Source organism: Grammomys surdaster, unplaced genomic scaffold (genome assembly GCF_004785775.1).
Source record: "Grammomys surdaster isolate TR1022 unplaced genomic scaffold, NIH_TR_1.0 206, whole genome shotgun sequence".
NCBI classification, from domain to species: Eukaryota; Metazoa; Chordata; class Mammalia; order Rodentia; family Muridae; genus Grammomys; species Grammomys surdaster.
The window spans coordinates 3,788-18,276 of NW_021604651.1; the positions used below are offsets into that span (position 1 = coordinate 3,788).

Sequence of the window (14,489 nt, forward strand, 5' to 3'; positions counted from 1 at the left end):
TCCATCCTTGTGCACAGGTGCGGCTCTGTCCATCCTTGTGCACAGGTACGGCTCTGGTATCCCTGGACCTTTGCAGCCACTGTTCTAGCCAATCACCACCCCACTCCCCTTATTGCTTTGCTTTATTGTTCCATGAAGATTTCTCTAATCATTTTGGAAATAGCATCTCATACTGTTTCTTCTAGAACTGTGTTAACATCTGACATTTTGTTATTTGTTTATTAATTACTCATTCATCCAGTACAACATATGCCCCAGAAAGCACAAGCTTTGTTTAACTAATTTTAGGTTGTTATTAACTACACCATTTTGAAGGCTAATAAAACAGTTTGTACTTGTGGTAATGTACTAAGAAATGTATTTGTTTAGAATGGGGCATAGCTGAGTTGTGACAGAGCTTTCCATGCACACATAAAGTCCTAGGTCCTATCCCCAGGACACGTGTTGTGTGAAAACCTGGAATCACAGCACTCGGAAGGTGGAGACAGGAGGATCAAAAATCAAGGTCATTCTCAGCCACATACCTAGTTCAAGCCAGCCTAGGCTACATGAGACTGGAAAAAAAGGAGAAAGGAGAGACATTTATTTTAACGTAATTTTATTTATGTATTCATAAACTCAAAGAAATTTTCTTGGACAACTGCATTAAATATACTCCTATTTAATAAAAACAATCTTAAAAATATGCACAATCTTGACTCAGTTATCAACTAAAATCTCTGTACTTAATTTAAGAAATAATTCAGTTTATAAAACAGAAGCACGCACAGAGATACCCATACAACTCTTGATATAGTATAAAAACTGTGGGAAAATATGCATTTAAAATAGTTATCTGGATGAGAATTTCTAATAGCTTTAAAAAGGAATTTAAGTTCTGAAAATGTTGTAATAAAAGACAAATTACTGGGAGGAAAAAAGCCCTCGTTCTTGGATAGAATAGGCAAGAAAATTCCACACTGTAAAGTGTGCACGTCTGTGTGCATAAGGTTAGAAAGATGCCTTTAGACAGTTAATGGCAGAATGACAGGTGCTTTATTGTTGCTATTGTTACCATCACCATCACCACCACCACCACCACCATCATCGTTATTCTTTTTCCTCCTTCCAACACCTCCCCTTTCTCAAGCCCCATCTTTGTCCCCTCCTCTCTCAAGTTCATAGCCTTTTCTTCCTTTGATTATTATTATTACATGTATGTAATTCAGTGACATATATATATACATACATACATTCATATATACATATATACATACATATGTATGTACATACATACACATACACAAACCTGCTGAGTCTGTTTTTGTTGTTTGTGTATATTTGGTTTCAAGGCTGACTACTCTGCATTAGACAACAAGTAAGAGACTCATTCCTAGGAGATGATTCTCTTCTTCCAGCATTCATTAGTTACTGTAGTTCTGTGTTTAGGAGTGAGACCCCATGAAATTTCCTCCTTTCCATATTAACATATTCATTGATAGTACCATTTTCTGATCTGTTTATACAGCTGTTTCCTAGACTCTTTGCTTGCAAACTTCCTGATATTCTGGCTCTCATGATCTGTCTGCTAAACCATTGATATAAGAGCTGTCATGCAGATGTATCTGTTGGGGATGGACTCCCCGATGATCCATTGCTGTCTGTATTGTGTCGAGTTGTGGTGTTCTAGGATCCTCTCCTTTTGCTGTACAGAGAGGCTTCTTTGATAATGGCTGGCAGCTACACTTATCTGGCAAAGGTGGTTCATGTACCTTATGTAATTATTTTTAATACATTTTATAAAGAATGTTACTTTTTCTTATTTAATTTCTGTTACACATGTTTTAGGGTTGAAGGAGTTATCCCCTCTTCCTCTGAACCTCAAACGCTTATACAAGGAGACACTGGAGATTGAGCCCATTTTGATCATAATCTCCCCGGGGGCTGACCCTTCTCAGGAACTTCAGGAACTTGCTAATACTGAAAGAAGCAGCGAGTGTTATCACCAGGTGGGTAGGAACTGCTCACTGGTTTTGTTCTGTCTTTTGTGTTCTTCCCATGCTAGATCCTAGATCCAATCAGGGAAATGGACATTAAAAATTATGTGTGAGAAGCCAAAAGGTGCCTATATCCAGAACTCAAGCCTAGCAAAAGTGTCTTGTAGATCTAATGAAGAACCTTGAGATGGGAAAGCTATTGAGTTATCTATCCAGATAAGCCCAGTGAAATCAGAAGAGTGTTTTAAATGGAGGCAGGGGATTGGATGTGAAGGTTCAGGATGTGAAGAGGGAGGCAAAGGACAGCGGGGAAGAAACAGGTCATCGCCTTGATGTTAGATCAGCACAGCTTTTCACTTGCAGGAGTTCTGAGGTAACTTGCGATAAGGCTCTAAATACTGTGTTTACTTGTTAGAACACAATAGGAAATAGATACATTTAATTAAAATTTGAGAATGGCTCTAAAATTTTTAATTAAATGCTTTTATAACAAATGCAGTAATATTTTCCTGAACATCTCATGGCTTAAAAGCAAAATATTTTGAGCAAAATCCACCCAGTGGCATACTGTCTTTCTTAAAGAATGAATTTTGTTCATTTTCTTAATCTTTCAAGTCAACTTGCATGCAGGTTTGAAAATGAATTTATAGTTTATAACTTATAGTAAGGTTTTGGAAAGGTAATAGGTCTTTTTCATTATGAACACAATAATTTAAAAATTCAAATACTTCACACCCATTAAAGTTTAAAAAGTAAAAATTCTACCAGAGCATCTCTGGGTGGCTGTAGGGTTTCCCTGACAAGCTCTTGGCTTTCCATGCAGTCACTTGTAAAATAGTATGAATTTATATGTGGTAGAGTATCAGAAGCCCTTCCCACAGGTTCTCCCTGTGACCTGTGACATAGACAGGAAGATAAAACTACACATCTGAACTATAAATTGATGTTTTTTGAAAATATGATTAATTCTTGGTATTTGTTTTTTACTTTTCTTAAAATCTTTATTTTAAAGCCAGTTATGGAGGTTTGGAAATTATTATCCTTAATCTCTGACAATGGTATATTAGAATGTTCTGACAGATATTTTTCCCTGGGTTTTGTTTGTGTAGGTTGCTATGGGTCAAGGTCAAGCTGATTTAGCAATTCAGATGCTAAAAGAATGTGCCCGAAATGGAGACTGGCTCTGTTTGAAGAACTTACATCTTGTGGTGTCTTGGCTTCCAGTTCTGGAGAAGGTAGTATTATAGGGTCTCTGTTGTAAAGAGATTCCATGACCACGGCAACCAGGAAACATTTAATTGGGACTGTCTTTCTGTTCAGAGTTTGGTCCATTGTCATCTTGGCAGGAAGCAGGAAGAGAGAGTGAAACTCTGGGCCTGGCTTGAGCAGCTGAGACCTCAAAGCCCAACTCTAGTGACACACTTCCTCCAACAAACAAATCCACACCATCTCCAACAAGGGTACATCTCCTAATAGTGCCACTCTCTGTACACTTATGGTGGCCATGTTATCAAACCACCACAGGTAGATTGAAATGAGTGTGGCACAGTACATGAAATAACTCAGTATATAATTTCCAAGCTGCATCAGTGTTCAATTGACATGTGTTGTTACATTTAGAAATTAAGTATGTGATAAGGAATATTTAAGGCCAATTCATTTTTTAAAAATATATGTTTGCCAAACAGAATTGATTTTTTTAAAGCAAGAAGTCTATAGAATTCTGTCCTATTAAGGGATGGATAATGGAAGTCAAAAATTTGTTGATTAATGAGCTGGAGAGATAGCTTAGCCAGTAAAGGGTAGACTCACAACCAAAAATATAAGAAATAGTTGATTAAGCTGGGCAGAAGAGATTAGTGAATTTCTACAGGAGAAAATAAAACGTGCTGTGTTTGATTGCAGAAAATCTGTTTATACCATGCACTTTATGTACATGTTTTGTTTCCTTTCTCAGGAAATTACAGAGATTTTAGATTCTTAAGGAAGCTAAAATGCACACTGAAGGAAGTGTAAAGTGAAGGAAGTTAAAATCTTAAGTGATCTCAGGAAGAAATGATCTTAAGACAGAACAAATTGGTTGATGTGGATTAAATGAAAACTCACAGTTAAAAGTCTGTTGCTCAGTTAAGAAAGATGGTCCGGTCTTGGGAGAGATAACTGCAAAGAGATCTCCTGTCGTCTGAGTAGAATGAAGCTCACTGTAGACAGAGAAAACGTACCAGGCATATGTGTAGCAGCACAAATAGGGGCTAGTGTTGGAGGTATGTGTGCTTAGCAGGGGTGCAGAGATGTCTCTGACAGAACAAAGACAGCCAGATAGGGTAATGTTGGAGACTAGATTTAGATGGCTTAGGGTTAGGATTTAAAGAGACAGAGAACAGTCCATACCAGAGGGATTTCTAATTACTATTGAATTAAATTGGCAGAGTAGTGTACTGAATGGAACCACACAGAACAGTAGATGAGCCCTGGATTTGTGTCACTGAGAGGTTCAGGTGTGTATAGTCCTAATAAATTGACAATACTAGCACCTGTGCAGCATAGATAACTTATACAGCTGTGATTTAGAAAATGACTAAGCTGATAAACTTCTGGTCTTGTTACTTGTAATCAATAGAAAACATAGACTAGGAACCAAAAACTGTCTAAATAATATAATAATGTCCATAAAAACCACTAGTATATAAAAAAAACATGATTCATATCTAACAACTCACATGTATTTTAGGGTATAAAGACCAGTAAAGTCCTGCTTTCTGTTCTAAGAAGTTGATTGAGAGACACTAATTCAGCATAATTATAGTTAATGCCTTGGAAACAAATCTTAGCTTGAACACCTTGAAAGATACAGAGAGGATATTCCAAAAGTTAAAAACAATTTTTTATTTCATTTTTTTCTTAAGATGTTTGTCTCTAAATTTACAAGAACACTGTAAATCTAGCCAAACCACAAATTAGCATTCCCCTTTAATTTTATAGTGTAAAATTCTGAAAAACTTTATATTTTAAAAGTGTGAGATGTGAATTCATTGTATCAATTTTACTTTTTGGCAAGCACAATGTTCCTATGGCCATGTGTTGGCTATGTTTTGTCCTCTTTATGTTTTACATGACTCTGATCATGAATATTACAGTTTGACAAGGATGGTAGTACATTTTGGTTTTTGATTTTCACTGTCTTTTAGAGCAATCAGGATGCTTTGTTGTCTGCTTCATCGTTGACAGGGTCTCAATCTTTAGCTCAGACTGCCCTGTAAGTTGTTCACTCAGGTAGTAGATACTTACTACACATATGAGGGGAACAAGATTTGTGTGGGGGCTGGTTTTCTACCTGGAGACAGACCACACTAATACATAACTGCTGGTTGATGGATGTGTGTGCATTCATTGGCATTGGTAAAATCATGGAACTGAAGTGGAAAGGACTGGAGAGGGTGTTCTACTTAAACATGGTTCTTAGATTCTGTGGTAACAAGAAGTTACCCACTTACCAAAAGGTGCTACCAGGAAGGAAAAGTGCATCGAATAAATAACTTAAGCATACATATTGTAATATGAAGGGCCATGACAGGTGAGCTTGTATGACGCCCTTTAAGATGGACTTTGTAGGGCATTGATCCTGTTGTCTAACTGTGAGAGTGGAATAGAAACAATGAGACCATGACTCTAACTGGCCACTTAGGCTGAGTAGTATCTGTAGCTGAGGCTAACTTTGTATTTATTGTACTCTAGACCCTGTGTGACATGGTTGTCACAATTCGTATGGTAGATAATTGCTTAGAGGTCCTGTGAGGTATAGATCCCAGGGGCACACAGCAAGTGGCAAAATTTGGATGTCAGCTCAGGGTAACTGCCTCCAGATGCATCTTCCTGTTTATTACATTATCTGTCTATTTTCTAATAGAGAAGATAAAACATTAAAGGAAATATAATTCAAATGTTTAAGAAACATCAAAATAGCTGGGCAATGGTGGAGCACACCTTTAATCCCAGCACTTGGGAGGCAGAGGCAGGCAGATTTCTGAATTCAAGGCCAGCCTGGTCTACAGAGTGAGTTCCAGGACAGCCAGGACTACACAGAGAAACCCTGTCTCGAAAAACAAACAAACAAACAAACAAACAAACAAAACATCAAAATAAGGCACTGGGTCATAAAGTGTGTGTGTGTGTTGAAATACCTTTTTATTGGTTTGTAAAAAGGAACTGAATACTCTTCAGCCTAAAGAAAGCTTTCGTCTGTGGCTTACTGCAGAAGTTCATCCCAACTTTACCCCCATATTACTCCAGTCAAGTCTGAAGATAACGTATGAGGTAAGATGTTTCAAAGTCCCATTCTTAGGTATAGAAGAACAATAATGTATGTTGCCTTTAACTATTATTCAAAACTATCAAAATGTCCTTTTAATACTTACATGAGATACAAATTATATAATAGCATGAGATATTGAAAAAGATTTTAAATATTATTCCCCCCCAAAAATAGAAAAGAAGCCAAATTCCACAATAGAAAATTTACCATCTTAACTATTTTCCTGATCATGTGTTAATCCTGTTTGTAACGTTCTGAAGAGCTATTATGTTGTTTCCTACAATGCTTTCATAGAGATTATATTCTCACTCACAGTGCTCCAGTTCTATGCATCATTGCCAGCATCTATTTTTAATAACCCCATGGGTGGTCCAATGTTAGCTAATAAATCCCTGAGAGAGTGATCTGGATTTCCATGATATGAGTGGTATTTATCATTGTCCCATGCTTGTTTAATGTTTGTGGCTCTTCTCTGAAGAAATTTATAAGGCATTTCCTTTCTTCCTTTCTACCTGCCTAGTTTTGTTGTAGAAATCTATAACCACATTTATCTATTCATATTCCCCAAACTTCAGTCACAGGCAGATCTATCATATGCTTCATTTGTAAAATTATGTTTATTTTTAGAAGGTAATGTGTAACTTCTTAGTCATAATACTAGGTTGAATTAAAGGTTTAAAAAACATTAAAGGAAATTTTTCATTCATTTTGTACCCCTCCTTTCTCATGTTAGCATTCAGTATCACACTGGTATTACAAATACCACTGGTATGGCAATTTTAGCTTAATAAACAAGAAAAATTTAATGATTTTGTGAAATGTACTTGATTGTTTTTAATGCATTTGGTGACATATTTATTTAATTTTGAAAATACTATGGATTTTCAAATAATATGAATTATTTGGTACAAGTTTTAAGGCTAGCTGTATATTTGTACACTTTGAAGTAACAGAAAACTACATTGGGCTTTTGGAGAAAGAGTTTCTTCGTTAAGAAGAAAGCATGTTGATGCAGTTTGACTGTATTTGTAATGTATTAAGCAATGAGAAATCTGTTCATATTCTCTTCTTGTAGTCACCCCCAGGTTTGAAGAAGAATTTGATGCGCACTTATGAATCTTGGACTCCTGAGCAAATTAGCAAAAGAGATAACGTACACCGAGCTCATGCTCTTTTTAGCTTAGCATGGTTTCATGCTGCTTGTCAAGAAAGAAGAAATTATATTCCACAGGTAATTATAAGCATGTTATAACATAAGCTTTACATTTATTGGAATATATTTATAATTTGGTACATAAATGTCATAATTTGGTTTATGACTCTTAAGTTTGTTTCTAATTAGGTGTTTTTCTACTAGTCCTCCACACTGTATAGTGTATGGTTATATGCTTCATACGCCATTGAGTTAATGTATGAACTCCAGCATGCGACTCAAATCAGTGAGCATCAGATACCACTCTCATGCTGTATCTTAATAGATACCTCAGACTTCAAAAATCAAATCTTGAGGACTGGAAGATGGCTCAGAGGTTAAGGACACTGACTGCTCTTCCAGAGGTCCTAAGTTTAGTTCCCAGCAACCAGATGGTGGCTCACAACCATCTGTAATGGGATCCAATGCCCTCTTCTGGTGTGTCTGAAGAGAGTGGCAGGGTACACACATACATTATTAAATAAATAAATAAATAAATAAATCTCTAAAAAAATCAAATTTCCATACATTAAATAAATAAATAAATAAATCTTAAAAAAAAATCAAATTTCCATGGCTGTTTCCTTCAGGGTAGCCTTAGTAAAAGGCCTCGACACTACTTAGCTCTCTGAAGTTCGCCTTCTAGGAAGTATTCTTGGTGGACCCTCTGCTCACTTTTCTCCTCAATCCATTGTCAAGTTCTGTTTTACTTCAAAACATAATTGAAACTTGTATAGCCTGGAGTTGGAGGTGTAGCCTGGAGGGGGCTGGATTAAAGTATTATGGTTTTTGTTTCTTAATTACATGATGATCCTTTCCCATCCTGCTTTTTTTTTTCACATACTAATTTATTTAATGAAAAATACTTTGATCAAATCTCAATAGATGACTATATAATCATTCCCTTCTTCCATTAGGTTTCTTAGATGGAAAGACTTGAGAAGTCTAAGGAAATAAAAGGCCACCAGAGGACACTAATTCTAGAAGTTGCTCATGGGAGATAATCCATTGTAGGAATGGAGAACCCTGGCATATATGAGATATGGTCTCATTAAACTAGAACATCAGCCAAGAACACTTTTTAAAATATTAAACATTTTCTTCTTTTGTTTGGTTGTTTTTTATGAGACCGAGTCTTAATACTAGGGTAGGATGGGATTCAGTATACAATTCAGCCAAGAATCAAATCTAGGATCCTCTTCCCTGAGCTTCCTAAGTATGAAATCACAGGCATACCTCACCACACCTGGCTCAAAAAAGATATTTTAAATTTATTTTTAAGTGGAAAGGCCTGAATTCAAGTTTAAATCCAGCGTGCTATTCTTTCAGGGCTGTATTCTGCAGACTTCAAACCATTCTATACTGTTCTTCTTGGGTATTTCTACTTACATTACAAACTAGTTCCAGCAAGTTAATATCTTGCTGAGTTTTTCAATTATATTTACTTTTCTTTCCATCATCTTCTTTTTCCATGGACTGACTGTCCTTATCCTCATATATCAGATCAGATCTTTCTCATATATGTAACAAGTATATTTCTTATCATCAAACCTCTATAGATGAGCTTTGCATATTATCTATACATTTTCTTGGGAGCCTCATGGAATTGGATTACTGTTTGGGTTTATTGCTTACATGCTCAGAATCTTATCGACAATGAACATTTAAGAAATAGTTTTTAATTATTTTATATTTTTATATTTCAAATCTTGTCCCCCTTCCTGGTCTCCCCTCCACCAACTTTCCACCCCATCCCCCTCCCCTTTACCTCTAAGAGGGTGCTCACCCACCTACTCCCAGCTCACCCTTCCCTGAGGCAGCAAGCCTCCATAGGACCAAGCACATCTCCTCCCATTGATGGCCAATAAGGCCATCCTCTGCAACACATGTAGCAGAGCCATAGACTCATCAACCTCTTTGGTTGGTGGTTTACTCCCTTGGAGCTCTGTGGGGTACAGTTAGTTGGTATTGTTGTTCTTCCTATGGGATTGCAATCTCCTTCATCTCTTTCATTCCTTCCCCTAACTCTTCCATTTGGGTTTCCCATGCTCAGTACAATGGTTAGCTGTGAGTATCTGCATCTGTCTTAGACAGGTGCTGGCAGACCCTCTCTGAGGACGCAATATCAGCTTTCTATCTGCCAGCAGTTGTTTTCATCAGCAATAGTGTGGGGGTTTGGTGTGCGTGGATGGGATGGATCCCAAAGTGGAATGGTCACTTGATGGCCTTTCCTTCATCTCTGCTCATTTTTTGTCCCTGTATTTCCTTTAGACAGGTAGAATTCTGGGTTAAAATTTTTGTGATGGATGGGTGGCCAAATCCCTCCACTGGGGGCCATGTCTATCTACTGGAGGTGGTCTTTTCAGGTTCTATTTTCCTGCTGTTGGGTATTTCAGCTAATGTCATCCCCATTGAGTCCTGGGAGCCTCTTACATCCCTGACCTCTGGGACTTTCTATTGGTCCCCACTCCTCTACTGCGACTTAGTTCTATTCATTCTCCTGGCCCTCTGCACTTCTCTCCTGTCTCCTCATATCTGGTCCTGCCCAACCCCCCTTATTTTTCCCTCCCGCTTTACTCTCCCATCCGGGTCTCTCATTCCCTCTGCCTCCTATGATTATTTTGTTCCCCTTTCTAAGTGGGATTGAAGCATCCATACTTTAGCCTTCCTTCTTGTTAAGCTGTGTATGGTTTATGAGTTATATCATGGGTATTCTGAGCTTTGGGACTAATATCCACTTATCAGTAAGTATATACCATGTATGTAAATGGAGAGAAACTTGAAGCAATCCCACTAAAATCAGGTACAAGTCAAGACTGCCCACTCTCTCCCTATTTATTAATATGGTACTTGAATTTCTAGCTAGAGCAATTAGACAACAAAAAGAGGTCAAAGGGACACAAATTAGAAAAAAAGAAGTCAAAGTATCACTATTTGCAAATGATAGGATAGTATACATAAGATACCAAAAAATTCTACCAGAGAACTCCTAAACCTGATAAAAAAAATACTTCACCAAAATGGCTAGATATAAAATTAACTCAAACAAATCAGTAGCCTTTCTCTACACAAAGGATAAACAGGTTGAGAAAAAAATTAGGGAAAAAACACTGCTCACAATAGTTACAAATAATATAAAATATCTTTGTGTAACTCTAACTAAGCAAGTGAAAGAACTTGAAGTTGCTGAAGAAAGAAATTGAAGAAGACCTCAGAAGATGGAAAGATCTCCCATGCTCATGGATCGACAGGTTTAACAGTAAAAATGGCCGTCTTACCAAAAGCAATCTACAGATTCAGTGCAATTCTCATCAAAGTTCCAACTCAATTCTTCACAGAGATAGAAAGAGCAATTCTCAGATACATCTGGAATAACAAAAAACGCAGGATAGCAAAAATTGTTCTCAACAATAAGAGAACTTGTAGGAAAATCACCATCCCTGACCTCAAGCTGTATTATAGCGCAATAGTGATTAAAACCGGATGGTATTGTTACAGGTAGATCAGTGGGATAGAGTTGAAGACCCAGAAATAAACCTACACACCTATGGTCTTTGACAAAGAAGACAAAACCATTCAGTGGGAAAAAGACAGCATTTTCAGCAAATGGTGCTGGTTCAACTGGTGGTTAGCATGTAGAAGAATGCAAATTGATCCATTTTTATCTCTTTTGAACAAAGCTCAAGTGCAAGTGGATCAAGGACCTCCACATAAAACCAGATACACTGAATCTAATAGAAGAGAAAGTGGGAAATATTCTTGAACACATTGGCACAGGGGGAAAATTTCCTGAACAGAACACCGATGGCCCAGGCTCTAAGATCAACTGTAGACAAATGGGACCTCATGAAACTGAAAAACTTCTGTAAGGCAAAGGACACTGTCAGTAACACAAAACAGCAACCTACAGATTGGGAAACGGTCTGAAAGAGGGTTAATATCCCAAATATACAAAGAACTCAAGAAATTAGACTCCAGAAAACCAAATAACCCTATTAAAAATGGGATACAGAGCTAAACAAAGAATTCTCAACTGAGGGATCTCAAATGGCCAAGAAGCACTTAAAGAAATATTCAGCATTCTTAGTCATCAAGGAAATGCAAATCAAAACAACACTGAGATTCCACCTTACACCAATCAGAATAGCTAAGATCAAAAACTCAGGTAACAGCAAATGCTTGCAAGAATGTGGAGAACGAGGAACACTCCTGTTGGTGGAATTGCTAGCTGGTATATCCACTTTGGAAATCAGTCTGGAGGTTCCTCAGAAAATTGGACGTAGCATTACCTGAGGACCCAGGTATACCTCTCTTGGGCATTTACCCAAAAGATACTCCAATATATAGCAAGGACACATGCTCCACTATGTTCATAGCAGCCTTATTTATAATAGCCAGAAGCTGGAAACCACACAGCTGTCTTTCAACAGAAGAATGGATACAGAAAATGAGGTTCATTTACACAGTGGAACACTTCTCAGCTGTTAAAGACAAAGACATCATGAATTTTGTAGACAAATAAATGAAACTAGAAAATATCTTCCTGAGTGAGGTAACCTAGATTCCCCAAAAATATTTTTGTGTGGTTAATCAATAGTGATATATTCCTAAATACTAATTCTATCCAAATATTTTAAAATTTAGTTTCATTATGTAATTAGTATAGTTAATGAAAACACCATAAAAATTACTTGCATATTTTACCTTGTTTCTGTTTTAGGAATGTTTTTACATAAACATTATAGCTGTTCTGTAACTCTCTGGGTATAAAATATAAATAAATGTACATAAACAACTAACACTTTCAGGACTATATTGGCACTAGTTATGTCTTCATGTTTGTGGGCAAAATGTATAGTTTTGAAGCATAAGGTATAGGTGATATATTAATACACATATGGTATATAGATCAAAAAATGTACTACATCAGTTTGTTCTCTGACTATACTGATGTACATTAGTAATAAAAACTAAAGTAGAATTACAAAGTCATTTTCCTGTTTCTGAGGTCAATGCATTGATTTCTAAAGTTTTTATTTTTTAGTATATAGTGAATGCTTTTCTTAAATTTAGGTGGTGTATAGACACTTGCCTTTGAATTCACTGTATCTTACATTTGTTGTAACAGGGTTGGACCAAGTTTTATGAGTTTTCCTTATCAGATCTTCGGGCCGGGTACCACGTCATTGACAGGCTCTTCGATGGTGAGACTGGACCTACATTAATTACTGCTCATGACACACTTTTCACAAGTGCCTTAATTCCTACCACAAATTCTAAGTTTGCTTTGTATTTGGTATTTGAATGTCCTGACTACTATGCCTGTGTTCTCTGAAGGTTCTTGGGTTGTCCACTGTGGTTTTGATATAATGCATCAGAATTTCTACTTACCTGTAGTTTTCAGGAGACAAATCTAGAAACAGTGTGTATTTATTGTGTAGCCTACAATTTTTTTAATCAAAATTTCTTCAATTGAGTCATTCAATTCTCTTTCTAAAGAATTAATACTCTGGATCACAGCAGTGCAGGGCTAGAACTAAGAATCTGTGCAGTCCTGGAGAAATTCCTAAGTAAGTCTGTGGAAGCAGTACCAGAGTAAAACCTGAGACTTCTCACATAGGACTATTAAGCTCCTGCTTTCCTTGAAGCCAGTAGCAATCCAGTTCAGAGATTGCAGTGTGCATTGCTGAGACAAGGGGACATTAGAGCTCAGACACACTGTGGATCTGAGAGCAGACTAGATGGGGAGAAATGTAAACTTGAATGCTGCAACCACAGTTCCCAGATCCTGTCCCCACATTCCCTGTCAGCCTTGTTGCCTTGTCTAGCTGCTGTTCACCAAGGCCCCTGTTTCAGCAGATGGCATGGTCATCTGTGCTCTTTGCCAGCTCCAAGCCTGCAAGTCTCTTACACCTCTCTCATTTTCTCAGGGATGCTGTCTCTTTGCCAGGATATTTTCCCATTTCCATGTCACACTTTTTCTGTTTATCTGCCTTAAAGCCTTAGCTGTGTGGGGGACTACTTATCTAGTCCCTGTTGCTTCCTTTCTCTCCTTTCAAACATGCTCTGTCACAGTGCAGCAGTTCATCTGGATGATAAGCTCAGGCTTTCTTCCTTGGGCTTCCTGTCCTCAGACAAGCAGACATGTGACAGTGTTTACTAGATTTTAACCTACAGTGCGGTCCATGGGAAAGGACACCTGTCCTTTGTTTATCACCTGGATGTTAGCACCTATCATGTGTCCATCACAGGCACTAGAAATTGTTCTGTGACTATTTCTAGCAAAGAGATCAGAATGAACCCCTAGTATGAGAAAACCACCTGGAACAGCTGACCTTTAACACACTTACTGTGCAAATTTAAGAAGCAACAACAGAAATTATTGTCTGCCTTTTTTTCATAATTTCTCATTTTTTAATCTTGAACAACACCTTTTTTTTTTTTGAGAACAAGTCTAAAAGAAAAACAAGGTTTTTCCAATATAAAATTTCTACAATTTTTTTCACGTGCTGGCATTTCTACTTCATAAATTGAATGGTGAGCTCTGTTTCTGCATTCCTTGCTGACTGTGCTAGCAGTGCCTGCCGTTATGACTGTATCAGCTGGTAAATATGAAGGTAGTGTGGGAAATTGAGTCACGGTGACGTCTCCTGCTTCTTAGTCACTGCTGATACAAGGTTTCAGCTAGGGATACCTTCTCTTTTCTCAACTATGTGGATAGCCTAGTTCTGTAAAAGGCAACATACATACATCACTTGTGTATGCCTCAAGGTCTAGAGTAACATTGTTATCAGTTCTGTGACTGTCTCTGAATTTCATAGTGGTGAAATAGAAAAATACAAGTATATTAAATGCACAGTAGTAGCAAATCAGTAATGCTAATGAAGTTAACTGTCAATTTGAATATAGTTACATGTTTATTATATTTACAGAGGAACTGAGACTGCCTCAGTCTCTCTCGCAGTCATTGCTGCCACGGTTGCAGTGTGCTGATGCGGCATGATTCAGT

The 14,489-nt window shown here is 37.3% G+C and overlaps 1 protein-coding gene across 1 annotated transcript in view; it reads left to right on the plus strand.

Annotated features, from left to right (window-relative positions):
- Nucleotides 1-14,489, plus strand: part of LOC114624399 (cytoplasmic dynein 2 heavy chain 1-like) — a gene marked incomplete at its 5' end in the record, with an annotated part of 59,363 nt that overhangs the window by 2,433 nt on the left and 42,441 nt on the right. Inside the window, 5 exons of the mRNA XM_028771360.1 lie at nt 1,828-1,988; nt 3,086-3,211; nt 6,180-6,290; nt 7,364-7,519; nt 12,609-12,684. Coding sequence (XP_028627193.1) covers nt 1,828-1,988; nt 3,086-3,211; nt 6,180-6,290; nt 7,364-7,519; nt 12,609-12,684 — 630 coding nt within the window. The remainder of the gene's footprint in view (nt 1-1,827; nt 1,989-3,085; nt 3,212-6,179; nt 6,291-7,363; nt 7,520-12,608; nt 12,685-14,489) is intronic.